Source organism: Numenius arquata, chromosome 18 (genome assembly GCF_964106895.1).
Source record: "Numenius arquata chromosome 18, bNumArq3.hap1.1, whole genome shotgun sequence".
In the NCBI taxonomy this organism is placed as follows: domain Eukaryota; kingdom Metazoa; phylum Chordata; class Aves; order Charadriiformes; family Scolopacidae; genus Numenius; species Numenius arquata.
This window is the reverse complement of record NC_133593.1, coordinates 8,992,940-9,019,256: the sequence shown is the minus strand read 5'-3', so window position 1 is coordinate 9,019,256 and position 26,317 is coordinate 8,992,940. Positions and strand designations below refer to the sequence as shown.

Below are 26,317 nucleotides of genomic sequence, written 5' to 3'. Positions count from 1 at the left end.
ACTTCTATTTTATGAAGTCATGATATTTTTATTTTCAAAAGATATATGCCTCGAAGATGCAGTGAAACCTTCAGAGGACTGTGGAAAGTTTGTTCTTAGTATTTTTACTGTGAATTGTGGGTACAGAATCTACTAAGACTGGAGTCTGGCTGTGCCAGGTACAGCAGAGTTTGAGATTCTGAGTCTAAAAAGAAAAGGGGGACAAAGAGAAAAGTGACAGAAAGCAGTAAGAGGGTGAGGGGTTTGCCTGCAGATGATGCCCCTTCAGTATAAAATTACCCACTTCTGGGAAGCACCTCAGCACCCAGCATCTTCCTGGCCAACTGCAGCAGCAGAAGGGGCAAGTTAACCAGGCAAACATTGGTCCTATCCTGGTACTCCAGGGAGGAGCTGTCAGAAGATGATTTTATTTGTATGTGGCTCAAGCCAGCCACTACCACTGGGCTCTAATTTTGGCTGGCATGTCAGGTTTTATCATAATAAAATTAACTACAACCACCACTACGTACAAGTAATTCCCTTCCCTGAGCCATTCTCCCAAAATATTATACTCACTTTTCAGACTGGATGAATTATTTACATCCCATCACTGCTGTGCCTGTTTTCCTTGCCTTTTTGCCCTGTGTCACCATCCTTTTCATCCACATGCAGGCTTTGGAGACCTGCTGGCTGCTGTACAGCATTAGTAATAACCATCACTGCGAAACCCCTGCTGTTGACACTTTGAAATCAGACCATTAGCGGCAGTCGGAGAAGTGCTGCCTGCAGCCCCAGGATCCGCTGTGGGAGCAGCCTCCTGGGAGCCTGATTTCATCACAACCTGTCTGAATGCAACTGCGAGCGTCTGCCAAATTTCACATCTAAATAGATCAGAAGGAGAGAAGGAAAGAAGCAGGCAGGGAGGGGGAGAAAGCAAGAAAACCAGGATTAAACCTCCACTTTATTTTCCAGGGAGAGGAGGACACACATAAGCAGTGCCTTGCTTCAGTGACTGTTGCTAAGAGTTTCTGTGAATGCTTTGTGTCCAGGCTCACCTCCGAATGAGATCCACTCATCTCCCTTGTTGGTGGGGCTGTTAAAATGCTCACCACTGCAATGCAGCAGCAAGGGCAGGAGATCTGAGCATTGCCCCGGCCCCAAATCAGTCAGGAGAGCTATTGCCACCTCAGAAGCTGTTTCATGTGTCCCTTTGCTGCTCTGATGTGGCAAAAGGTGGAAGGGAGGGGAGGGAGAAGGGAGTTTTCTTCACCACCTTCATTTACAGGGCTGAGGTACTGGGAAGGGGTGGGAAGGGCCCCGATAGCTGGTGTCCCTGCAATGGATTTGGGTTTAATTTTCTCCTCCGCAGCAGCACTGTGCTGCAAACCCCACAGCCCTGCAATATTTAAAGTGCTGCCAGGGCTGTACTGACTCAGACAAGCCAATAGTTTCTGGTGTGGCCATATTACCTCAGGCAAGCCCCAGTACTTACACACACAGAGGGAGGAAACCTGTGCTGGACAGGGTTGTTCACCCAGAGCAATGGCGCTGGGCCCCTGGCCAAGCAGGCAGGCTCAGGCTTGCCCCTGTGCCATGGCTGCCCTGGAGACCTTGCTGATGGGCAGTCGCTGAGGGGAAAAGGAAGGGGAAAGGCGGTGGTGAGATGGAAGGGAAGGTGCTGAGGAGAAGAGAGGTGAAGGGGGAAGGTGAGGTGCTGAGGGGAAATGGAGAGGGAAAGAGGCAAGGGGAGGGAGGAGAGATGAAGGGGAAAACCTGAGAGGAAATGGAGGGGAAGGCACTAAGGGGAAGAGCTCAGGGGAAATGGAAGGGAAAGACATAGAGGAGAGAAGAGATGGAAGGGCAAAACCTGAGAGGAGATGTAGAGGGAAGGCACTGAGGGGAAGAGCTGAGGAGAGATGGAGGGGGAAGAGCTGAGGAGGAAGGTGCTGAGGGGAGAGGAGGTGGAAGGGCAAAACCTGAGGGGAAATGTAGAGGGAAGGCACTGAGGGGAAGAGCTGAGGGGAGATGGAGGGGGAAGGGCAAAACCTGAGGGGAAGAGCTGAGGGGAGATGGAGGAGGAAGGCGCTGAGGGGAGAGGAGATGGAAGGGCAAAACCTGAGGGGAAATGTAGAGGGAAGGCACTGAGGGGAAGAGCTGAGGGGAGATGGAGGGGGAAGGGCAAAACCTGAGGGGAAGAGCTGAGGGGAGATGGAGGAGGAAGAGCTGAGGAGGAAGGCGCTGAGGGGAGAGGAGATGGAAGGGCAAAACCTGAGGGGAAATGGAGGGGGAAGGCACTGAGCGGGGAGAGGAGATGGAAAGGCAAAACCTGAGGGGAAATGGAGGGGGAAGGCACTGAGGGGAAGAGCTGAGGGGAGATGGAGGGGGAAGGGCAAAACCTGAGGGGAAAAGGAGAGAGAAGGTGCTGAGGGGAAATGAGGTGCTGAATAAAGGAAAGATGGAGGGGGAAGTGCTGAAGGGAGGGAAGAGGGAGGGGGGTCACGGACAAGGAGGGAGGCTGGGCCAGGGCTGCTGCTCACCTTCCCTTGCTCCCTGCCAGGCTCGAGAGCGGCTGTGGGGGGCCATGCCAGGCCCCACAGGCAGGAAAGTGGCACGGGCAGGCAGCGGGGGGCGAGGAGCTGCCCGTGCCCCCCTCCACTACAGGCCCCTGGCACGAAGCCACCACCGAGAAAGAAGCAGCAGCCACTGCTACGCTGGAGTGCCACCACCACCACCAGTGTGCGGGCAGGTGAGCTGGGCTGGCCACCTCAGCAGGCGTGGGCAAAGGCCACCGTCCCCCATGAAGCCCCTACGCTCCCCACAGCTGTCCCCAAAACATCCCATGCAGGGTCCAGGCAGGCCTGGGGAGGGAAAGGGACATGTGTGCACCGGGCTGGTATGTGACCATCGCATGTTTGTGCAATTGACACCACGCAGACGTGAAGGGATGCCCAGCTGGAGCAGAAAGGCAGCTCCAATTCACCTGTCCGTGCTGGCCAGAGGATGTGGTGCTCAACTCTCCCTCCATCCTGCAGGACAACTGCCGTGGAAAGAAAAAACAGCCTTCCTAGGAAATAATTTATGACACTTTAAAACCTTTCACTGAAAGCCCGTTTATATATATAATTTCATATACAGCTACAGATCTAGCCAAAAAGAGGCTGAGACCGTGTAACTACACAGCATAAGCAGTAGGAGGCATAAGACATCTGCCAAGAAGTAGGACATCTCATAAACTGCCTAAGATTTGGGATGCTGTAAATACTTAGTGGTTTTCTTTTGGTGAGCTACACTATAGTTGTTTAAATATTCACCGTTCCACGGGCATGAGTCATGGCACTTATCTAGCTTCCCATCAGTGGGGTTAAGTTGCTGTTATAGCTACAGAAAGGGGAGGTTAATTTAAAAAAATCTTCCATGTAAAGGAATAACTATTCACTTCCAGTATCTTAGTACAAAAGGTGCCTGAAAGTTTCCAGAAATTGTGCTATTAAAAAAAAAGTAGTCACATTGATTGCTGTATTAATGGATAACAGCTTAAAAAAAAATCCACAACAGCTAAGAATCAATTTCCTGCCTAAATTGAGTTAGGCAAGCACAGTGAACTTAATGCTAGTGTAGAAGTGCTATTAATGCATTAACAGCCTCAATAAATACATTTTACAGGTGTGAGAATTGCTATGTTAGCCAATCAGATAAATATATATTTCCCACTTAAAACTAAGATCTTTAAGCCATTAATATTTTCTTACAGATTTGGGTTTTTATTAATGGGCATGCAAAGGCAAAGCAAGCATTTGTCTCATCATCCTCTTTATGAAATAAGCAGGAAAGCCTCAGAGGCAATTCATACATTTTTTGCTAACAGCATTTATCATTTTAACAGATAAACACCACCACAAAACCAGAAAGCAGCAGGCCCGCTCCCCTCCATCACTTGAAATCCCAAGTCCTGGGAGGAATCCTGACTCAGCCCAAAACAAAGCAGAAGAGGAACAGACAGATGCAGAAATAAAGGAGGTTGTAGTATCAACTTCCATTATTTTGGACCCTAATCAAACAGATCAAGGTCTTTCTGCTCAGCTTAATGAAAGCCTTCGATGGGATGGGATTCTTGAAGATCCTGTAGCAGAGGAAGAAAGGCTGCGTATCTATAAGATGAACAGAAGGAAACGGTACGAATTGTATATCCAGCAACATCTGCCTGCTAAGCCATGCCCAACTGTCAGGCATTCCCCATTACTTCATCACAGGGCACCATGCACAAGCAGCGATCACACAGTCTGTAAAGAAGATTGCTGCAGTTATTTTCCAAAGGAGCAAGCGTGAGCCAGTCCTGAATGCTGAACAAGCTAGCGCAGTCTCTGAGCTGCAACCTGTGGTGCCACCCAAAATCTCTCAACAAGTTCTGTAGCTTCGTACCAATTACTCACTCTCTTGTATTTATGTGGAGAACAGGACATTTTTATTTTTAAAACAATCCAACCTGCTAGTTAAAGTATGGATGCAACTCGGACTACTTCAACAATTAAAAGTGCTCCTTTCCATGCTGCCTACTTGTCCTGGAGCATCCCTAATTATTGCTATTAGTTTATTTCAAAGTAATACTCACTGCATTACACCTGAGCTTTTCAGCTTTTCATAAATTGCTGATGCTGAAACCAGCAAGCGCAGCCCTTGTGGCGGATTGGAAACTGAGTGTGGGCAGCTGAATGACTGGATACCTTCTCTGGAGGATAAAATGATTTGCAGGCACACAAACTTACCTCGAACTCAAACTGAGCGAGCTGCAAAATCAGGATTGGAATCCAGCCCTCACCTCCTGGCTTGTGATCGTTAGATACAGTATTTTATTTTGTTATAAAAATTCATTGTATCAGACCCTCAGATTTGACAACCTGGAAAAGCACAGCATATATGTAAGGAAAATGGAGCACATCTATAACAACGGAATTAAGCTAATCATGGTATGTGTTAACTAGAAGCCCATTTGGCCAACATGATTTAAAAATCACACCAAGCAGTAGACTACCTTGTACTCCCCTACTTCAACTTTTCATATTAAAGGAACATCTATCACACAGAGTGTTACTACAATATTAAAGGGAAAACAGCTCAGGCCACACTAAAGGAAGTATTTAGAAGTTAGATGGCCCATCTGAAGGGGGAGAAAGTTTTTCCTGAAGCCCTCCTGAAAGATACTGTTCTGATTTTTAAAGATTTTTCTTAATAGATCTTCAAATGGATTGTCTTTTATACAACAATTAATGTTTATATATGGCTTTTCTCCTGTTTAATGCTTTAAACGCTGCATAATACTCAAATGCCTGCACAGACTTTCACAGGAGCAGCAGCATGCTTTAGAATAGCTTCAAAGCTCCCTAGGTTCCAATAATGTCATTACATGCAAATCTAGAGCTTTTGCAAGCAGATAACCAGATGAACAATAAAAAGTAAGCAAAAAATCCCATTATGAATTAATCAGCTGATGTTCAATTGCATCCATTACTAGTCTGCCAGAGATACTAACAAAATCAGCATGCCTGCAAATTCAGAAAGGTTTAAAGAACAGATTAAGCATCCAGAAAAACACTACAGTATTTCTCTCAAAACAATAGTTTTTATAAAGTTTAATGCATAACACATTCTAGTCTTATTTTATGTTGTATTTACTAAAGTAGCATTTGAGCATCTACATGTTTAAGCAAAATTAAAAGAAGTTCCTGTCTGGTTGAATACTTGTTATATTTGAAAAGCATAAGTGCTTCACTTGCAGGATATCCTGAAATCCATACCAGAACCTCTGTAAAAATAAAACTATACCAGATCAAAGACTCAAATACATTCTGGAAAGGATTTTCAGCTGTCTTCAAGGCACTTTTTCAAGTGCCTTACTAAACTGATAAACCCACAACATTTGGTGTTGGGTTGGTTTTTTTTTTAAATACACAGTTTTATATAGGAAACGCCCTCCTGGAATATGTAAACAACAGCAACACATGGCAAAAGAGAAACAAGAGAGGAGCTGGGATTAGCAGGATACGTTATGAATTTATTACTAAGTAAATACCACAATAAACACTGAAAAGCTTTGAATGAAAAATAAAGAGACTTTCCTGTATGATGGTTTTCAGATCATTTATTACCAATAAAGTAAAATACAAACTGAAAATTAGAAGGGGGGGTGGGAAACGTCACAGACATCAGAACACTTGCACAGAGCTAATCAGAGCTTTGCAAATGTTGGAACATAAATAATTTAAAAGGTATCTCTACCAATTAAAATATTTTTAAGAGGTACATAATTAAGTTTGCTTGCTTTATAAAAAACAGGTGCTTTATTCTAAAACCATAGTGTGAGGGTCATTTCGTTTCTAACTAGGGACAATTAATGATTACAACTTAAAATAATTTTCTCTTAGATGTCCTGCAAATGAATTCATTGGAAGAGCGTTGTCGGAGCAATCCAGGGTCCGTGTTCTTCCAGCGTCCTGTGTCCAACAGTGGCCAGCACCAGATGCTTCAGGAGCAAGGTACACAAAACTGCGAAGCAAGCAATGACACAATAGCTTTCCCAAGGAAGAGTTCTGTCCACTTGAAACCCCACACACTTAGGGGCCGAGTTGTGCCTTCTGTCACACAACAAATATATCTTGAGGCAACGTTTAGGGTAGAATCGCAACATGTATTTAAGACACATCTCCTAAATACTTGTAGTCTGAAACCAACATGTTTAATGAAAAGACTGCGCTGCTCTTAACAACTCTGGAGCAATAACTACCTGACTTTGGCATCCTCTGTCACCCTGGGACTGTTTTAGGATCTGGCTTTCTGAGGCAACTACCAAAGATGAAGGATGTTCTGTTTTGAACTAATAAATACATTAAAAAAAAAACCCAAACCCAAACCACACAAACTCAAGCCTTCTTTCCTGCTGTATTTTCAGTCTCCCAAATCATTTCAGTTCACACTAGAGTACACTCCCACACCGTTCATCACACTTGCACAAACACACGTTACGTACAGCTCAAGAACAGGCTCCTGGTTTCTAACTCACCACTGACAAAATTCACCCTTGGGGCTATGCACTGGTGAAGTCCTCTTTAAAAGCAGGTCAGGGCTGATGTTGCACCAGAAGGTGACCACATCTCAGAGGAGTTTTGGAATACACGGAAAAGCCATGTCCAGATAAGTCAGGTCTACCTAGTGTTTCTGAGCTGCTACACCATACTAGCCACCAATGTTAAGCCACGCTCGCAAAAGTGGATGCTTTCCACACTACACTGCTGCCAATATAGAAAAAACTCCGTCTGGGTAAAGTAAGAAACCTCTCCATCTTATTTTCAAAAGTGCCTGATAACCTAATGCACATACTATCCAGATGGACTTTCATAGTATTTGAAGATATTCCCTTTGGTCCACAAACTCATCATGCACTTGGGACTGGAGGGGTTATTCAGCAGCCTACAGACAGGCAAATGCTTCCCCACCCCGGTGACATCCTGAATACCAAAATCCAGAGAGGACACGGACCTTTGCAACAAGAAGCTCAACAGGGAAGCAGAGGTACAGCTGTGGATTTCGCTATGCAATAGAAATTTGCCTGTCCTTTGCTACCATCTACCTCTTCACAATCCCCACGTCGACAGCTTCTCACACCTGATCCCAGCATCTCCTCCTCCATTCTAGGTCCCTTTACACATGGTGTGTTTTCTGAAACTTTCCTAGTTACAACTCCCTTAGTGCAGACAGTACGTCGGTATAAACTAGGCACTGGTGTTTTTCCACCACCACACTGTCAAGACCCGACTCCAACAATACATGGATAATTTTGGGCCTGATACTCTTCATTAAAAGTCCTACTACATGCTAGCGTGTTACACAGACTACAGCGCTGTAGAAGTCATTATAAGTACAGAAAATACATCACGCCATTCATCTAAAGAACTTAAATTACCCGATCCTTTCTCTGCTGCCTGGAGCTGCAAAAGCAGTTAAATCTCCTGCTCTACTCAGAATTCCTCTTCTTTCCAACTCAGTTTCAAACCAGACATGAATGCCATAGGATAACATTTTTGTGTTCTGCTAAACGCAGAATTCCAATTTTTTCCTCTGTTAGTTTTTTCCAGCAATTTCCAGGAGATGGGTCTTCTAGAGAAAACAGTCTTGTGGTCTAAACTGAATGAATGACAGCTCTGGCTATCTGTAACCAAAAGACCTGGCAGATTCTCTACAAGAGAGCAAACTGCCCTTATTTTTGCACATCACCACAAAGCATCAAATGGATTTCTGCCTGCCAGGCTGTATTCCACATCCTTTCTTACCTGTCAATTTTTTTTCTCTGGGAAAATACTTCCCCTCATTTTCATCTGATTACTGCACTGCAGGGAAGGGGAGGGAACTCACGACTTTAAAGGCGAAGAAACAAGTTCCTTACTAAGTTATGTTCCCACAGAAAAACTGCATTCAGGCCATTCTGATGCTTAAAGCAGGAATTAAGAGCTGAGAAAGAGATGGCGACAGATAAGATTCCCTTAACCTGACCGGAAAGTCGGGGTCTGTACCCACTTTTTAGCTAGTGGAGAGTTAGCACAGTATGTTAGACGGGACTGGGATGGATCAGAGCAAGAGAGACAGCCATCAGTCAGCAACCATCCAGGACACAGTCGTTCCCAAGGTACTCCGACGTTTCCAGCTCTATGCTGGAGAGGAACCGCCGCACGGTTTTACGACAGTTGTAATCCAGCGTGGTGGTGTACACAGTCTTGGCGTGCTTCGGGTAGACGATGGTGGTGCTGGTGAAACGCTGGGGCTTGTTGCGGGGCTCTAAGTGGACCTCCGATTTGTAGTTGCGCCACGTGCAGTTTGGGACACAGATGACCGTCTGACTGCAAGAGGAAACGCTTAAGCCCACTGGCATATAGATGTCATCGATGAAGTGCTTCTCTGAGTCGTATTTAACTGAGGATGTGTACCTGAAATACAGGAGGGAGACGTGCGTGAGCTCTGCTCTGGAACAGGAGGCTGCATTTTCCACAAAGCGGAGCCGTCAGGAACCAAGGTGGCTCCCCAGCCCTGGACCTGCCACCTCAACACAGCAACGGCCACATCATGCAAACACTGTCTGCTGGTCTCTTACTCATTTATGGGAAGAGGAAAATCCTTACGTTGGCAGCACACCCGGCACTGGCACTGTTTTGTCCAGCTGCCAGCACTACCAAACATCTTCTCAACTCTCATGTCCATCTTTTTAAGCCTGAGGTCTATGAACCTAAGAACCTCCTTCAAACTCCAGTGCCTAAACCCAGAGGCCTAGATCCACATTTAGGCTTTGCACATAAGCATCCTAATTCCTTGGACTGCCAAGTCCATGGAAGCACACGTTACTTTCCCACTTTCCGCTGAGAGAGGAGAGAGGCACACAGGAGTCCCCTGCTATTGCTCCCAGCACGGGGCACTCTCTGAAGGCAAACTTCTGAAGATTCAACTGGCAGGAAAATGCTGCAATTTGCACATCAAAACACTGCTGGCAAGAAAATCCTCTGTGCCTGGTTTGTGAAAGTTTTCATCTCCTTCATGTTGCAACAACTCAGTGTTATCTTTTCCGTGGTTCTAACCGCCTTCAATTCCAGCCACAGCTCAGGCTCCTTCCCCACACCCGAGCATCGACTCCCTCTATGCTCCCCTGCATTAGGCTTCTGTTTGATTGTATCAGTCTACTTCTGCTTGCACAGTAATCAACTGGGAGCCTTCATTTCTCATTACTGCAAATCATGACGTTCAAAGGAGTAATTCACAGGCTGTGAAGTGATGCAGCCCGTTAAGAAAAATAATTATGTACTCTCTGAATACTAACTTTTCTTTTAGTTCACACAACCAGCCACAGCTGATAAGATAGAAAGCGCTTATTATAATAACCATGAACTTATGAGAGTAAAATTCCTTTCCTCTAATAAAAGTCCTATAAAGATGGCTGCTTTGAAGATCTTCCCTCATGATTACCTTCTGGTTAATCAGTTGAAAGTCAACATTTTGTAGCAGTGCAGTGAAGTAAAAGCAGAAGAGTAAAATACAGGAAAGTCTTCCTGGAAAAAACCTATGCGGGATTAAAAGAGGCTGAACACTCCTTCAGCCTGTACTAATGTCCAGGTCCAGGAATGTACAGCTGTGTGAAACAATAGCTCTGCAAATAAATTAACTTGACTCACAGGCACTGATAAGGCCTAACTACTCCTTTACATGCTAACTCTTTCCAAACTAGATGACTGTAACACAGTATTTACCTTATTTCCTTTGGTGGTAAAGGGTCAAACTCAACTCCTTCCCCAAAGGATAAAGGACACAGTCTTGGAGTGCAGCTGGAGAGAACAGGGCTGGGAGAGAACACGGAATTCTGCAAAAAAAATGCAAAAAGAAACCTTTTTATGTTACAATTCAGTATATTCTCAAGAAAACACATTTATTTAGCCCTTGGTACAGAGCTGTTGAAGTTCACATTGGCATGGAAGAGGATCTGCTAGTCCAAGACATGCCTACTGGTACAACCCGCAGGTCTGACTCGACGCTGGTCTACAGCGCCAACGATGCGGCAAGGTGTATTTTTCGAAGACAAAGTCCTAACTCCGGGAGCTTACTTCAGAGGAGCCACTCTGGGAAATGAGAGAGAAATACAGCCCCTTGGTGCAGCGCAGCTTTCTGGAGTCCATTCCCTGTATGAGCTCATGTTCAATTTGTAGCTAACGCTGTATGAGTGTATGAGAGTGCTCTCCTTGCTCAACTCATCAGATATGCCCATGGGCAGATCACAACAGGAAATTATTGCAGGGCATCTCACCGTGAGAAACCTCCTTGTTTCATGGCTACACGGTGACTACTATTTGAAGGCATTAAATCCAACCTGCCTAATTCACGTGAGACCTGTTAGGAAGGATTAACTCATTCCCACTGAGCGGCGATTCACAGAGCGTCCCGATGCTCCTCTCCTGGACAGGCAGTGCTGCGAGCTGACACCGGCCCGGCAACGTCCCACAGCCAGGAGGAAACCAAAGCGGCCCTGAAGGGAAACAACCCGCTCGTGTTTGGGAAGCCACCTCCGCACACGTGCTTTCTATCCAGGGGCGAGGGGGTTGTGAGCATCTCTCCTGTTCAACACACGGTTCTCCTGCAGCCTTTTCCGATTTCACGGCATCCCTATAGAAAAGGGATCCTCCCTCTCGATCTGCGGTCTCCAAACTATTTGTACCAACAGCTCAGCCTCAACATTCAAAAATCATTTTGTGAAAAACTAGCACCTCTCTATCTGACACTACTAACTGAAACCACAGTTTAATATACGAACTTCCTACTCTGGGTCACTCCCTGCAATAATGAGAGTTCATTTTCCACCGGGATTTTCAAAGATGCACTGCGATGCCATCCCAACCCCTACCTGGGGCAGGAGAGACAGGGGCTTCCCTTGCATCAGCGAGGGCCAGCCCCAAAGCTGGAGCCTTTTCAAAAGCACCGCCGGCTCCCCTGACCCAACACGGCCCCGGCTGCAGACACCCCGGTTCCCCGGTGAGCTCCCTCGCGGTGTGGGTACGTTAACGGATACGGCAGCAGCAGGAGAGGTCAGTGGAAGGGAGGGAAACAGGGGTCAGCTGCTTCCAACCTGTCCCCACGCCGGACACCCCGGTGACAGCCCCCCCCGCCCCCAGATAACTCCAGTGCCGCCGGGGCTGGTTTTCCACCCTCCTTTCCTTAAAGGATGCTACGGGACCCGGAGGGCTGCCGGGGGGGCAAGCCTAAGGAGAAGCCACCCGCCCGGCCGTCCCCGGGCGATGCATCACGGCAGGGTCCGAAGGGCAGCGGCTTCTCCGCTCCGGGGCGCGGGGCCCAGCCCCCGCCGCAACGGGACCGAGCCCCGGACCAGCGGGTGCCCGGCGCTGCTGGTCCCTCTCCCGGCTGCAGCCCCGGGCGGGGGGTCCCGCCGCGCTCGCGGCGCTGCAGAAGGGGTGGCGGGGGCGGCCGGTGCCGGTACTCACCGCGGCGGCGGGCGCGGACGGGTCGGGCTCCGGCAGCCCGTTGGTGGCGGCGGCGGCGCGGTCGGGGCTGCCGGAGGAGAGGAGCCAAGGCGGGGGGGCGGGCCCGGGGCTGGGGGGCAGCCCGGAGTCGGGGCTGTCGAGCCCCGTGTCGCCCCGCTTCCTCATGTCCGGGAGGTCGGGCACCTCCCGCAGGCTGAGCCGACCCACCATGGCGGAGCCGCCCGAGCCGCCCTGCCCCGCTCCCGCCGCCGCCGCTCCGCGCCCTGCGCCGCCTGCGACCGGGCGGCGGCGGGAGGGGCGGAGACGGCGGCGGGAGGGGCGGGGTCAGGGCAGGGGCGGGGCCTCCCCCGCGGCTTTCCCCGGTGCCCCGTCCTGTATCCCACCAGTGCCACCGTCGTCCCGGTGTCCCGTTCCCGTAGTCCCGTCCCCAGCCAAACCAGCTCCCGACGGGCTGCCCCAAACGCAGCCCTAGTCCAGTCTGCGGACTGCGCACCATCCTGATGCGCTGCCCGTTCCCATGGTGGGCATGGGGGCGTTTTGGGATGGATGTTTTTGCTGAGGACAGGCCTGGACCCGCTGTCTTGCCCAGACGCTGCTGGTGGGCGAGGGGCGGTTTGGGGCTGGGCCGGGACACGGTGGTTCATGCCGGCACACGTACGGGGCAGCTGGGACCAGAGCGGGGCAGCACAGTGCTCACTTGGCCGCTGGGGCGGGACTGGGGCAAGAGTGGGGATGTAACTCCCCTGGGAGACTGGGGAGAAAAGAGGGGAACACTGTTCCCTTTGTGTTTCACCCACCCTCTCCCATTGCTCAACCTCGGCAGCAGCTGCCCTGGCTTTCTCCAAGGGTAGCTTGCAGCTGAAATGGGCATCGTTTAGGCTGCAAAGCAGCAGCACTTATGCACAGGCTTCACTCGCCCCTAGGAATTCAATAACACCCTTCAAAACTCACAGTTTTCCTCCTAGGCTGCTCTTTCTCAACTCCCCCACCCCCAAGGATTTGGAACCAGGCAGCGGTGTTGCCACCCTTAATTGCATTTTTTCAGGCAAACCTGCCAAAGCCATAACAAGAAAACAGAGGGAAAACGTCTCTCTAGCACTATAGGAGACAAAGGGAACGTTTTTTGGAAAATCCTAATGAAATAATTGCGCCGTGTCATCAGATTCGGTGGGGGAATACTCTTGTGGAGGGAAAGAACTGTGTGCAGCCGGCCAAAGTCAACACTCCCCTGTGCAGTAACAAGCAGTCTGGCCTGATGGGCCCAGCACAAGTGAACCCAAAGCCCTGAAAAGAATTCCTTCCCTGCCCCAAAATTAAAAGCAGAGCAGAGCTTTCAGCCGTAGGCGTCTGTGGTTTGCAGCTATGCGGTGCTGGGAACTCCGGAGACTTCCTCAAGGAATTTACATTCCTTTGAAGCAATACTATGAGGCTGTTTGTCTTTGCTGAAAAATGCAGATGGAAAGAAAAAGAACATTAAAAATTTTGATTGAAATCTTTGGGGTCTGAGCAAATGTGCTGGACAGGTGTTTTCTTCCTTTTGATTTAAATGCATCCCAAAAAAAGAGATTCTGGTCTTTGCGAGCAATGGGAAAGCTGATCGCTCCTCGCTCCAAAATCTCCCATAAAAGCCCTTTATGAAATTAGACGCCTCAGAAGGCGCTGGAGCAGCTTCCAGATGAACGCCATCATTATTTCAGAGCTGCTGTGCAGCTCCTGGGCTAAAAACCTGGCTGCCAATAATTAACTTAGTGCAATTTAGGAGAGGGAGGACACCTGTGGCACCTCCCAGCAGCCACTTCCGAGGGCTGCGAGTGTCCCCAGAGCCACTCCAGTGGGGACCGGGATCTGAGTGTGATCTTGGTGCCTGGGGAGCTGTGTGGGGCTGCAGCTGCCTGCGTCTGGATTGAGCAGAGCTGCACAGGCTTCTGGAAATCTTGCTGCTCTTTATTTACTAGCAAAAAATCTCCCACTCTGACATGGCTTGACACAAATGGCAATTTTTTGTGCCCTTCCAGGCTCTTGTTTCTGGGCTTGGCAAGTGAAATGGACGTGTCTGAGCAGCCGAGGGGGCTCCGCAGCCTGCTCTGTCTTGCACCAGGCTCAGACCCCACAATTTCCTGCAGTGCCAACATCCAGAGCTGTAAATTCTCCTGCTAGGACCAAAGGAAAGCGTTTAACCAGAATTTTAACTACTTGATAATGAAAATACTATTTATACCCGCTGTATACAGGGGCTCTGCTTTTAAAGCACATGTACTCTTGGAAAGCATGTCTCTTTTTAAGCCTCTCAAACCATACCGATCCGTGAAATCCCTGATGGCATTGGAAATCTTTTCCCCTGCCTGTACATCACAGCCTGTTTGTCCATGTTATTTACTTTTTAACTGCCCGTGCATAGCTGGGACAGAGTAGATACGAGTATCTTATCATATATGAAGGACTTTCCACTGGGGCTGGGCGCGCTCCGCTTAATCAGCAACCGAACAATAGTCACATTGACATGGTGTGGGGGGCTGTCGCTGTGCGCAGGGGGAAGCAAATCAGAAGGATCCCGTATTATTTGATAACAATGGAAAATTATTTCCAAATGATGGGAAGTGCCAGGCCGCTCCCGCCGGTGCAAACCACGAACCCACTGGGCACGGGTGTTGCGTTCACAGTGACACTTCCAAGCGGTGGGATTGATGGGAGCCCTGGGAGCAGTTGGAGCAGTTTGGCTGCAGGGGTGAATGCCAACAGCACATCGCTGAAGGTCCTGATCAGCTTTTACAGCCCTGCCACTGCTGCCCTTGCAAACTGCTGAGCCAAGAGCCAAGGTTTTCCCAGGGCTTTGAGAAGCTGCATGTGCTGCAAGCGGCAAAGGCTTATTTTCCTCTCCCTGTGGGCTCCCTGCGTCCTGCCAAGAATGGGAGGGCACCTCTACAACCCAGGGGCCTGAGCACAGGGAAACCAGGGTACTTTGGTCCTGGTGACCCTGTATCCCAGCAAGGTGAGGGCCCAGGGAGCGGCCCCCCGCCCCGCTCCCAGCAGGGACCCCTGGCACCCTGAGCAGAGCTGGGCCTAGACCCCCACCACCGGCAAGACTGGCAACGTACTTGAGGCCACGTACTCCCACCCAGACTCCAGCTCAGGACCAGTGGAGCTGCTCTGGCTGAGAGAAGGGAATGAGCACAGGCTTTAACCTAGAAATTTTGGGTGACGGCAGCACTAGCTGGTGTAACCGGCCCCAGCGGAGCAGGAGCGCAGAGGAACGCCTTTTCTGCCAAAGCCTTTTCTGACACAGCCCAAAGACAAATGTTTCAGCTCAATTTTCCTAAGTGCAGCAGAGCTGTGGCCTGATGCTGCCGAACCGCATCCATGTCTGCCGCCCGCCCAGCTGCGGCCAAGAAAAGGCTTGTGGAGACTTGGACATTGTAACTCGGATGCTGGAAGTCACAGCTGTAAATCTGGTGAAAGAAATAAACACCCGCGTCGCCCGGCGCAGGCTGCTCCTGCCCAAGGGTGGAGGGGGCAGGACCAGCAGAGCAGTAGGAGAAAAGCAAATGAGTCATTAATTCTCCAAGCAAAAGAAACTCCTCCAACGTCATGCATCATGTGGAAAAAAAAAGGCGCTACCTCTTAATTTCAAAGGAAAAATTAGTATCTCTCAGAAATGTCTCCAGCAGTTAAAGTCATCAGAAATGATCCAATTATTTAGGGGCACAAGTTCAGCTCTGCTGAACTGCCTGCATGGCACAGGGAGCTGCTGTGAATGCAGATACTGCTGGCGGAGAGTTACTTGCTGGAGGAGCAGAAGGTGGAGAAGCCAGAAGAAGAGGGAAGCTGCAGGAGATGGCGATGGAGAGGGAGAGCAGAGAGCCCTGGATCCGGCACGTTTTGGGTGAGGTCTGTCCCACTCTGGGGTTTTGCTGCGTGGCAGCTGTACAGAAAACACCCAGCAGATGAACATCAGTAACCATTTAATTCATTTTAGTGTCACACTCCAACATACAGCCAGAATTACACCTCAGCCAAAAAACGTAGAAAGTGTCATTTTATACAGGAAAAAAAAAAACCCATCCTTTGTTCCCCAGAGATGTAACCCCCAAACAGCTAATGTATGCATACAGACATGCCAAATCTGATAAATACCCAAGAGTCAGGGGGACAAAACCCTTATACCGAAAGTAGAAAAATGCGGACTTGCTCTTCTAGAAGTGGAACTCCAAACACCCAGACCTGTAGCATTCTTCAAAGGCTGAAACTAAAAATTAATTTTTCCTTTTATTTCCTCTTATCTCCAGAATGAAATGCAGAGAATGAAACGGGGGGAAGCCTTCAGGGAAAAACACACGATGATAACTTGAACATTGTCTTCAGCTATTCATAATTTAGTTAGAGAGTCATCCATAGACAGAGCAAAGAAAAATTAATCTAAAATAAATTATTCATCCCCCCATGGGAATAATGAGTCTCTGCAAACCCGTGTTTCCTCCTCCCTGGCTACTGCATTTGATAACGTGTGAACCATCCTGCACAGGCACCTTAAGATAATCTGTCCTTGGGGAACGGCCGTTTACAGTCCCGACATGCTTTCAACCACCGTTCCTTCTTTTGTCACCTGATGTGAAATCAGCAGAAGAAATAAATGAAGCAGCAGCAGACTCGGCAAGATTTGTAAAACTAGAGTGATGAGAAACTGCTGTTCCTCCCCACAAGTGTTGTTACTGCTGCTCTACATCAGACATCACCACTACGACTCCCTGCAGCTGAGTGCCCGCACGCCAAGACCTAAGCCTGGGGACCCCGAAAAATACATCCTGAAGGATTGGTGTTAGTGTACCCGTTAGTGCACACCTTGCTGCAGCAGCAGGTTGGTCTGAGCAGCGTTAGAAAGCCTGACCAGTGAGGATTTAATCTGCAGATTTCTTCTTTCTGCACTAATCCTGTGATCAACTCCCGCCTGTCCGAGCGCAGGCTCACCTGCCGGCTGTGCAAAGGGAGGATGGGATTTTACCAACCAGGCACCAAATTTGCCCTCCCACAGCCACAGGGCGAGGAGAGGGAAGGGGAAGCAGCCCGCGCCCAAGAGGGGACAGTGCTGAAGGACAAACAGGCAGATGCAGCGTGAGCCCAGGTTCTGCCTCACTCAGGGATTTCTCATTTCACCTCCTCCCTCCCTGGTCCCAGCGAAGCTCTGGGTTTGGGTGGATGGAGCTCATTTTCCTGGAGCGTGTCTAATTCCCCCCTCCCAGATGCACAGCAGTGAATATTACAACCCGTGGTGAGCACAGCCCCTAATAAATATACTTCTAAAGCCCAAATCGAACTGGTGGGGAACATGAACCACCCAAGAAGGCATCTGACAGCATGATTACTCCTCACCTGCCAAACTGGTACAGGACTTCTTTCTCCTGCACGTGCAAGTGAAGCTTGAGTTAAAATAAAGCAGGCACAACTGGTTGATCTGCCCCTAAACCCACACGGGATTCAATTGTTCACGGTTGGGCATATGCCTTCTAAGTCCCCCAAAAAGGATACAAAGGAGTTTGGGAAGAAATCCAGCGTTGCTAACGACGAGGCGATGTCTCCCTGCACTGAGGCTCCTCGGGGAAGCTCACATGGGCAGGGCACAGACAACCACCACCCCTAGTCTTGCTCCACGCTGCCTTGGTGGCTGGGTGTCAGCAGGAGCTGGCCCCCCGGGAAGAGGGCCTGGGTTACCCAAAATATTTCACCTCTGGTTTTCCTCCTCCTTGCAGCGGTGCAAGCTGAAGCTCAGAGGAGGAGGAGGAGGAGAGGAAGGCCCTTGAAGTCTAAGGCTGTTGTAAACGTCCCATCCCGGGAAAAGGCCCAAGTTCCCTGTTAAAGCCAACATTTCCAGCATCTCTCCTTGCAGGGCAGTGAAAGTGCCAAAGGGGCACACCCCTGCTGGGGACACGCCGGCTGGCATGAGAATGAGGGGCTGGTGCTGTTTGACACTTGCTCCATGAACGGCCCTTTGTGGAGAGAGGGCAAGATGTGGTTCGGGAACTCCCATCGGGGACAGCGGGCGAGTCCAGCACACGCAAGAGAAATAACAAGCAGCTGGAGATGGGCTCTGCAGATGTCCAGGGTTTGGCCTTTAAGCTGTAACAGCGACAGAGGCTGCCGGCTTGTTGGCAGGAGGTTTGCCAAGGTGCAGAAGGCATTAATTCCGCCCTTTCTTCCTGCTCTGAAAAAGAGTTGCCTTGCTGTTTTACTCATGGTTTACGCATGCCTGTCCTGGGAGCAGGGGAGAAATCTGCTTTGGGGTTCTCTCCTGGGCATCTCATTAAATCAGTGGAGCTGCAGATGCCTGGATCCCAGCTGTTAAAGGGCTGGGTTTTTTTGGTGGTGGTGATGGTTTGGGGTTGGTCCTCGTCCCCCCCCCCAAAAAAAATAATGAAACAGAGGAACAGCTCTGCAACAGGGAGTGAGCGGCAACATGGAACTCTCAGGCAAAATCCTTGGTGCTACAGCAGGAGCTCAGCCAGGCTGAAGGCTGAGGCACCAAGTGAATCACAGCCAGATATTCTCTGAATCCACCTAAACCGTTTTTATAGCTGCTGACCTCCAGATACCTCTGTTTTCTCCACCACATGGACCCAGCAATATCCTGGATTTCACTCCAGCTAAGCTGTCTAAGGGCAAACACCTTGGTCAGATCCTCCCTCGGTCTGAATGGAGATGCAGCGCTGCAGTATACGATGGTTAAGAGATCACAGGGCAGGGGAGTGATGGGACACGGATTTTTCAGCAGCATACTGTAAATCATAAGTCTGATGAGCTTTGCTCTCAGTCACTGCAGCTAGTCCTGAGCAACAGAGTTTCCTTCTGCTCACTTAGAGTCTTTTTTTGATGAGTTTCTCCAGTTTCCGTATCCGAGAGGACTCCTGCTCGGGTGTAGGAGCACTCAGCGAGAGGGAGCTGGCGTTCTCCACTCCGGAGGGGGGAGCTGGGAGGCGCTGGCGGAAGAGGTCCAGCATGCTGCTTTGCTCACTCCTCTTCAGGCCCTGCGTAAGCAAAAAAGCAGTGAAGCAAGCCAGTTAGACATCATCGATCTGGGAGCGGGTGTGTATGAGAATAGCTGCAGGAGAGCTCATTTCAAACCTCAACCTTTTGTTTAGTCACCAAGAGCTGTGTGCAGGCCTCTGGATGATCCAGAGACAACTGAGCTCAGCCCTGGGAGCCAGAGCAGCTATGAGGATGCTAAGTGAACTGAAAAGTTATTCTTCAGCAGCAGCTCTACACACTTTCAGAGTACAAAGGATACGATTGCCTTACAGTGCTTTTCCCACTCCCAAACCCCTGCATGTTTCTACTGAGAAGAGTCACCAACAATCTCAATGCAGTGCTAGTAGATGAGAAGAAACCCTGTGGGACAGGCTCTAACCTTCATGTCTAGTATCTTCTGGAAAGTGTCTGTACTGCAGTCAGCAAGGAGCTTGATGTAATTGTCGACAAACACAACCGGGGGCTCGTGCGGAGCCATAACCACCTGCCAAGACAAGAAAAAAAGAGATCAGACAAATTCTACAAGTTAAAGCCAGTGCTCAGCCAACTCAGGCACACAAGTGACAGCAGGAGTGGCTTCTCCTGAAATAAAATGCTTAAGGAACAAGAAAGAGGCTGTACATGCTGTTAGTAACTGAGAGTTAAAAGTGAATGAAGAGAAGTAAAGTCAGGAGCAGGGAGGAGGACGGGGTCTCTTACAGCACAGCGCTGGTGCTCGGACCCCAGGGGCTGAGTATCACGGTTCAAAGAGGACTCTGTAACCTGCAGGGCTGGCGGGCACTGGCATATTGGCAAAGCTGAAGATTTTATCTTGTTGCATGGGGAAGACTAGCTGGGGAGTTGCCTGGGGGACAGAGGCAGTGCTGGTGGCAGTGGTGATGCTTAGAAAGTCCCCAGCGGATCAGACAGTCCAGACCCTCGCTTTGGTTGCGTGTCCCTCTCGCTCCCCCCTGCCCAGGGGCAGGACAGAGACAGTGTGTTGTGGGGGAATCTGACAGCACTCTGCAGTCCCTACCACCGTCCCCGGGACAGCGTGGGTCAGAGCAATCTGCCGTGCACTCCTGCTTCTGACACATAACCTGATGGGCGAGCAGTGCCACACACAGCCGCTCTGTCCTTTGGGTGCAGCTCCTCTTGTACACGCCTCTGGAGAGGCTGGGATGCAGTGTGTGAACCCCTCGCTGAGGTCTGCCCCGGCGCTTACACCCTCTTCGCCCCAGAAATGGTCAAGTCAGGAAAAAAAATTAAAATAACCCTGAAGCTGGAAAGATGATTACTCATTGTTGTATTTTCCTTACATAAGCAACGAGCTCCACAGAGAACACATCTTCTGATAATGCTGGGCAGGCAAAACCATCTTTCTGGGGAAGTGTGTGTGTGAATGTGTGCGCGTACGCAGGGCAGAAACAGCACAGGACCAGACTCTTCCCTGTCTCTGAAAACATTTCCATATGTTTCCACTGACCCAGCTCACCCCACACTGTATTCTGTCACCGAGACATTTCTTTCTTTCCCTGCACTTCAGACCAATGAAACATCATAGCCATGTATACACTTATAAATCCTTAATTTACAGCCCTTGTAAAAATCTTCTGCCAAGATGAAAAGCTGGAACTTCAGACAGCGTAGCCAGAGAAGAAAGGAAACAGCTCTGCAGGACGTGCGCACCCTGATGCCCTCCTCCCCGCTTGCATCTGTGCTTTGTAGGGCTCAGCTGAATGAATTTGTTCATGCCATCTACGGGCTCAATGGTGCTCCTAATGAATTAGCCACACCGGTATAAGCCCGGGCACACTACTGTACAGTGGTATTGTTGTATGTAACAGAGGCATTGCTTCTGAACCATCTTAGTACTAGGTAGGAGAGCCCTGAAAACAACGAGGAGTGTTTTGGCCTGTGCTTCTGATGGGGTGAAGTAGTTCTTAGACCCTTTAATGTACAATTTGGAAAGAGCAGAGAGAGTCTGAGCACTGATAAAAAGAGACAACCCACAAGGCAAACAGAACGGCCAGAGATGACCAGTCGGCTCTGGGCTCCTGCAAGGAAACCTTCCTACAGAAATACTGGTGCTCCAACAGGAGCAGGCACTTCCAAGAGCCTTTTTTTCTCTCCCAAACCCAAGAGATGGGTGCTGACACCAGCCCCAAATGCCATGTGTGGGTGACCTAGGCTCGGGGTGATCTATTCTGTCACTACAATTAACAAACCTGCCCCAGCCAACCATTCAGCCCCATCACCTGCTGATTACACGGGTCATTATTTTGTAAAACAGCTCTGAGGAGCACTGAATGCCGTGAGCCTATTGCTGTTTAATTACTGGTTACAGGGACGCAGAGCCTTCACTTGGGGCTGGCAGAAGTGCTTCACGCAGCAGCAAGGCAAGAACGGAGTGTCTGGAAAAGCGGTCACGCTGCTACTGCTCAGCTTGCGGAGCAGCAGCACTCCGCTGCCTGCACTGCCTGCCCGAGGCACTGCCTGTACTGCTCTCATCTCAACCCCGACGAAGCCAATGTGATGTTAAGGGCAGACAAATCAACTCCATGACTTTTCTGATTCACATATAAGCTCCAAGGAAAGGCCTGTTTCTGTACGCACCAGGCACCAATCTTCCCTGTTCCTCCCTTACCGGTACCAAATGTTTTTCTTCAGGTCACTTCTAAGAAAATTTAGACTTGCTTTAACACTGACGTCTCAGTCACCTTATGTTAAAAGCACGGAATTGCAGAACAGATTTCTGAATTCAGAATGCAAACTCAGCAGTAACATTACCTTGGGCACAGGAGCAAAGCCATGCTGAGCAGCAGGCCAGCACAGAGAGCTCAGGCTCTGCACCCCCTCCTTGCCTTAGCCGCCGTTTACAGGAGGGTCCGGCTGGCAGCTGCCTGTCCTGCCCGACCCCAGGTCCCTCTGAGTCACTCACAGGAACATCTCCACAGCATTGCTGGTGAGCAGGGGACAATCCCATCGCCCAGGAGGGTACAACTGCACATCTCCCTTGGCTTCTCCTGGCATCAAACCAGCAAGGCGATGGGGGAGAAGGGGAGGTTGCTTTGCTTGTTACTTTTTTTACGAAGACAACACACTGCTTTTGGGTCATTTTCCAGGCACCAGGTCTGGAAAATGAAAAAGGACTCTGGTGAATACAGTAACCCAGACATGTTTGCACTGGCTGTTACACTAGACAGTAAACAGGTGACTCAAGCACGGCTTGGCTCCCCTGCGTGATGGAGTCTGCACAAAGGCCTGGAGTAACCTGAACTGGAGGGTTCACCCTGCGGCAGACACTTACGGATGCTAGCTCTGATTTTCACAAGTTCCTGAGGGAATCTGGTGTCCCAGCTCTCCTAGTAAGCAGAACTCGAGCCCTCAGTTACCTTGAAAAATGAGGACGAAAACTCAAATGCGATGTTAAAAGAGAGTGGGGGCAAAACCAAGGCGATTAAGGCAGTTCTGTAGAGCAGCTGGCAGCGCACCCGGACAAGCTCGCATACGTTCATGTGCAATTGCAGATTGCCGCGTTCAAAGGAAGGGCCCCCTGGAATTCGCTCGCTCCGATTCCCAGTCCAGCAGTCTGGCTGGCAGGTTATCAAAAGTCTTGAGTTACCTTCAGGATCATTTCAGCCCGAGTCATGCCTTTCACCACTATCTTTGTGTAGCTGGCAGGAGCCTTCCTCACCACTTGGGACCCAATGGAGGGCAGATCCAGGAGAACCATCTTCAGAGAGTGAGTGTCCAGCAGCAGCTGCAATAGAGTTAATCACGTGCTGTTATTCAGGTCCCTTTTACCAAGCTCCATTAGCTGCTATAACCCAGCATCCTTTAAAGTTTAACACTTCCCACATTAGAAAAAGTCCTGGTAGTTGGACTGCAGGAACAGGAGGGACTGACCCCCATAACGACACTTGAAGGAGACACAACTGCCCGTGGTGGTATCGGCACCATTCATTGATTTTAACAGAGCGCTGCTCTGCTGCCTTGAAATGACTTATGGCAGCTCAACATCTGGCACACAAGGCGTGGATTTCCAGTCCTCTTCCCCTCCACAGTATAAAGAGAAACAATCTTGATTACCTGTAGCTGTACCATTCTGTAGATACTGAGGTCAAATGAATTAACACCGTGCTTCCTCCTGCACCCAACCAACCATTGTGTGGTTTTCGGCATTTACTCAACCACTTGTTGATTTCTTTTTTTTTTCTGTGATTCTGTACATCTAACCCCGGGAAGGTATGTACCATTACAATGAGATATATTCACTGTGAATCTGGCTAATAAAAACCTCCCGGTCTACTTTAAAGAACCCAATTAGGCCTGTTATTCCAATATAGTAATATTAAAACCTTTTAACATTAGACGCAAGCCCACTGCTGGCAACCGGTTCATCACTTTAGATGCTTATTTTAAAAAAAGACATCATTTAATCACTCTCAGGTTATTGCTCATTGCAAAAGACAAGCAAGGAACTGTGCTTCGCTCATTTGCTTTCCATTAAGAAAGAGGAAGGTTTTTGAAGTAAAGCTCCTGTTTCATTTCGCAGACACACACTGCTCAGAACCCATCTTTGATGCCTAAAACCCAAGCAGCTTTTAAGGCACCGATTTGAAGTTCACAGCAGTCCCATTAGGGATGATTCTGCTTTTTTTTAATTTTTTTTTTTTTTTTTTATCAGCCCACAGGGGAGCAGCTGTATGCGCAGGGCACAGCTGAAAGCCTGCCTCATCCAAACCTCATCCTGGCAGAGCAGCGGGGTCCCAGCCCACAGGCAGGGGTGGGAGATGGAGGGTCACAGCCCTGCAGCTGCGCCCACCATCTCAAGGCAATAAATACCCTGCGCTGCCCACCCACACGCAACTCGGGGACAGGGGCTCCTGTTCACGAACATTTAAACAGAAAGGAGTACATTAATTCAAGTGGCAATAATTCAACATCCTTCCTTCCCTGGCATCGTGTCTCACCATCTTGGGGTATCTACAGCACTCTGGAAGAGCAACAGGGAGGTGGGTTCCTGGGAGAAAGCTGGGGAGTCCTGAGCCCCAGATGTTGGGTTGTCACTTCCCTGGGTCTCATTTATGGAGTGGCAGAGGTGGAGACGGCTCCTCCCCGCCATGGAGCCGTGTTTTGATGTGTGTTTGTAACGCCTGAGGAAGCGAGGCCCAGAAGGCATTTATGCAGGAAAGAAACTGCCCTGTCTTCAGGCACTGCAGCATCTCTCGCCCAGTGAGATCCAAAACTCCCACCAAACCCAGAGTCTCCATTTAGCAATTTTTGGGACAGAAGAGACAAAACGCTGCACTACGCCTCCACAACCCCATCCTCCCAGCAGAGCTCTGAGGAGAGGAAGACAGCAGCCATCCATAACTAGCAGGCAAACCAGAGGAACTAAAAATCTATTTACACTCATGGAACTCAGCCAGGACACAGGCTCCAGCAAAACTGCCATCAGGCTGCGGAGGAGCCCCTGGGCTCCCACGGCTTTACTTCCTCGGAGAGGAAGGAGACAGCACCTGGGAGCAGTGCACACAGTCCCCGGGAGGATCTGGTGTCACTTTGCTTGAAAGCTGGCAGGAGGCCACCGCGGGCACGTGGCACTGAGCACCGCCATCACCGGGCCCGCGTGGGGACTGCGTAGGAACCAACCTGCTCTTGGCACACACACAGTCATGTGAGACCATGCACTGCGGGTGCTTTATGTTCAACACTTGCAAAAAAAAAAAAAAAGTCTTGGTGTTTGAATTACCTGATCTGAGAAACCGCCTGGACACCTGGGGGTTTGGGTTAGGATTTAGTTTTTTGGGATTTTTTTTTTTTAAAGTTTTTGTGTTGTCAACTACAGACTGACCAGGCCCCAGCTCTTCCAAGTAGAGAAGCGATAGGTTTAACCCCAGGAGAAGTCATCATAGCAGCAGAGGGAGATTGAGTGACCTATTCTGTGAAAGGATGGGACAGAACAAGTCTTTCTGAGAATCACAGAATCTTCTTGGTTGGAAGGAACCTTTGAGATCATTGAGTCCAACCAACAAAAAAAACCCCCAAACAAACCACAAAACAAAAAAACAAAACAAAAAACACAAAACAAAACACCAAAACCAAACCAAAACAAACACCCACAACTACACACCACACCCACCCACAAACAGACGCAAACCAACAATCTCGGGCACTAGAGCATGCCCTTAAGTGCCATGTCTACACGTTTCTTAAATACCTCCTCCAGGGATGCTGACTCCACCACCTCCCTGGGCAGGCTGTTCCAGTGCCTGACCACTCTCTCAGGAAAGTAATTCTTCCTAATATCTAATCTAAACCTCCCCTGCCCCAACTTTACACCATTTCCTCTGGTCCTGTCATTATTCCCTTGGGAGAAGAGGCCAACACCCACCTCTCTACAACCTCCTTTCAGGTAGCTGTAGAGGGCAATGAGGTCTCCCCTCAGCCTCCTCTTCTCCAAACTAACATGCCCAGAAGGACACGGGAGCTTCTTGCAATAGCTTCTGCCACAAGCAACTTTCTTTCCTTTGTGTGAGCACACTGAAGACAATCTCATCATGACACCTTAGAGAAGCGTGTAAGAGGTTTGTCATTCCTGTGCTGTTACTTTGACTGGCAAAGTGAGAGCTCCCCTGCTTGAGAAGATGCCTGGGACCCCTCTCCCAGGACAGGTTCAACTGTGGCAGGATCACTATAAACCTCCTTCTATTCTGCCCTGTACCAGAGTGTATTACTGTTTTCCCAGCTGCACCAGAGTTCAGGACACGTAACTCAACTCTCTGCCCCTTTTTAACAAAAACCCAAAAGTGACGAAATATTACAGCCAACGCAATTACTTTTTCTTACCTGTTCTGCGCCCACCATGCTAATAGGTTTGCACTTGAAGAGATGGTTAATGAACTTGGGAATGAAGGAGCTGCAGAGAAGAGAGAGAAAATGACACAATTACATGTGGGTGTTTGGAATCACACAGTCTTGTATGGTAACTAAGCATTCAAAACCAAACCAGGATGGCTTTCCAAAAAGACACTCTAAGTGCCTGGTTCTCAAGCTGACCCCAGCCACATTAAGTATACTAAATAACAAACCAACCAGCCCTAGGTACAGTTATTTAATCCATACTGATCTCTAAGTTTATTGAGAAGTTGCACACATACTCTATGTAAATAAATTGCTATAAACTATATATGAAGTATTACAGCACAAGGTCAAGAACAAGCAAACAAACTATTGTACATAATAAACCCAGCAACACGCCAGGATTGTACAGCTATTCACAGAGTGGAAGTATCTTGATTGTATCCAGAACCTACATT

General features: G+C 49.2%; 3 protein-coding genes across 4 annotated transcripts in view; 1 reads left to right on the top strand and 2 right to left on the bottom strand.

Annotated features, from left to right (window-relative positions):
* Positions 1-1,642: 1,642 nt before the first annotated feature.
* LIAT1 (ligand of ATE1) lies at positions 1,643-4,305 on the top strand. Its single transcript, XM_074160895.1, has 3 exons — positions 1,643-1,685; positions 2,537-2,725; positions 3,863-4,305. The coding sequence occupies exons 1-3, from the start codon at positions 1,643-1,645 to the stop codon at positions 4,303-4,305; spliced, it is 675 nt and encodes a 224-aa protein (XP_074016996.1).
* Positions 4,306-5,703: 1,398 nt separating this feature from the next.
* Positions 5,704-12,267, bottom strand: RFLNB (refilin B). 2 transcript variants are annotated; one of them, XM_074160923.1, is made up of 5 exons: positions 11,996-12,209; positions 11,405-11,425; positions 10,661-10,667; positions 10,260-10,349; positions 6,015-8,951 (listed from the first exon to the last, which is right to left on the bottom strand). In XM_074160923.1, exons 1-5 carry the CDS (start codon positions 12,207-12,209, stop codon positions 8,621-8,623), a joined length of 663 nt encoding a protein of 220 aa, XP_074017024.1. In that variant the 3' UTR covers positions 6,015-8,620. The 2 variants fall into 2 exon arrangements, with proteins under 2 accessions (XP_074017025.1, XP_074017024.1); XM_074160924.1 differs by lacking the exons at positions 10,661-10,667; positions 11,405-11,425 and having other exon boundaries at positions 5,704-8,951; positions 10,260-10,369; positions 12,000-12,267.
* Positions 12,268-15,942: 3,675 nt separating this feature from the next.
* Positions 15,943-26,317, bottom strand: part of VPS53 (VPS53 subunit of GARP complex) — a 68,032-nt gene continuing 57,657 nt past the window's right edge. Inside the window, exons 19-22 of the mRNA XM_074160922.1 lie at positions 25,848-25,917; positions 22,618-22,755; positions 19,393-19,497; positions 15,943-19,012 (exon numbers count right to left, since the gene is read on the bottom strand). Of these exons, the coding sequence (XP_074017023.1) occupies positions 18,842-19,012; positions 19,393-19,497; positions 22,618-22,755; positions 25,848-25,917 (484 nt within the window). The 3' untranslated portion in view covers positions 15,943-18,841. The remainder of the gene's footprint in view (positions 19,013-19,392; positions 19,498-22,617; positions 22,756-25,847; positions 25,918-26,317) is intronic.

Coding starts and splice junctions, on each gene's coding strand:
- RFLNB (XM_074160923.1), bottom strand. CDS start 12,209: ATGGTGGGTCGGCTCAGCCTGCGGGAGGTGCCCGACCTCCCGGACATG. Junction 11,426..11,995: donor CGCGCCCGCCGCCGCGGTGA/GTACCGGCACCG, acceptor ATGCAAGGGAAG/CCCCTGTCTCTCCTGCCCCA. Junction 8,952..10,259: donor TTACCACCAAAGGAAATAAG/GTAAATACTGTG, acceptor CCTGTATTTCAG/GTACACATCCTCAGTTAAAT.
- LIAT1 (XM_074160895.1), top strand. CDS start 1,643: ATGGAAGGGAAGGTGCTGAGGAGAAGAGAGGTGAAGGGGGAAG. Junction 1,686..2,536: donor AAGAGAGGTGAAGGGGGAAG/GTGAGGTGCTGA, acceptor GCTCCCTGCCAG/GCTCGAGAGCGGCTGTGGGG. Junction 2,726..3,862: donor CACCACCAGTGTGCGGGCAG/GTGAGCTGGGCT, acceptor TCATTTTAACAG/ATAAACACCACCACAAAACC.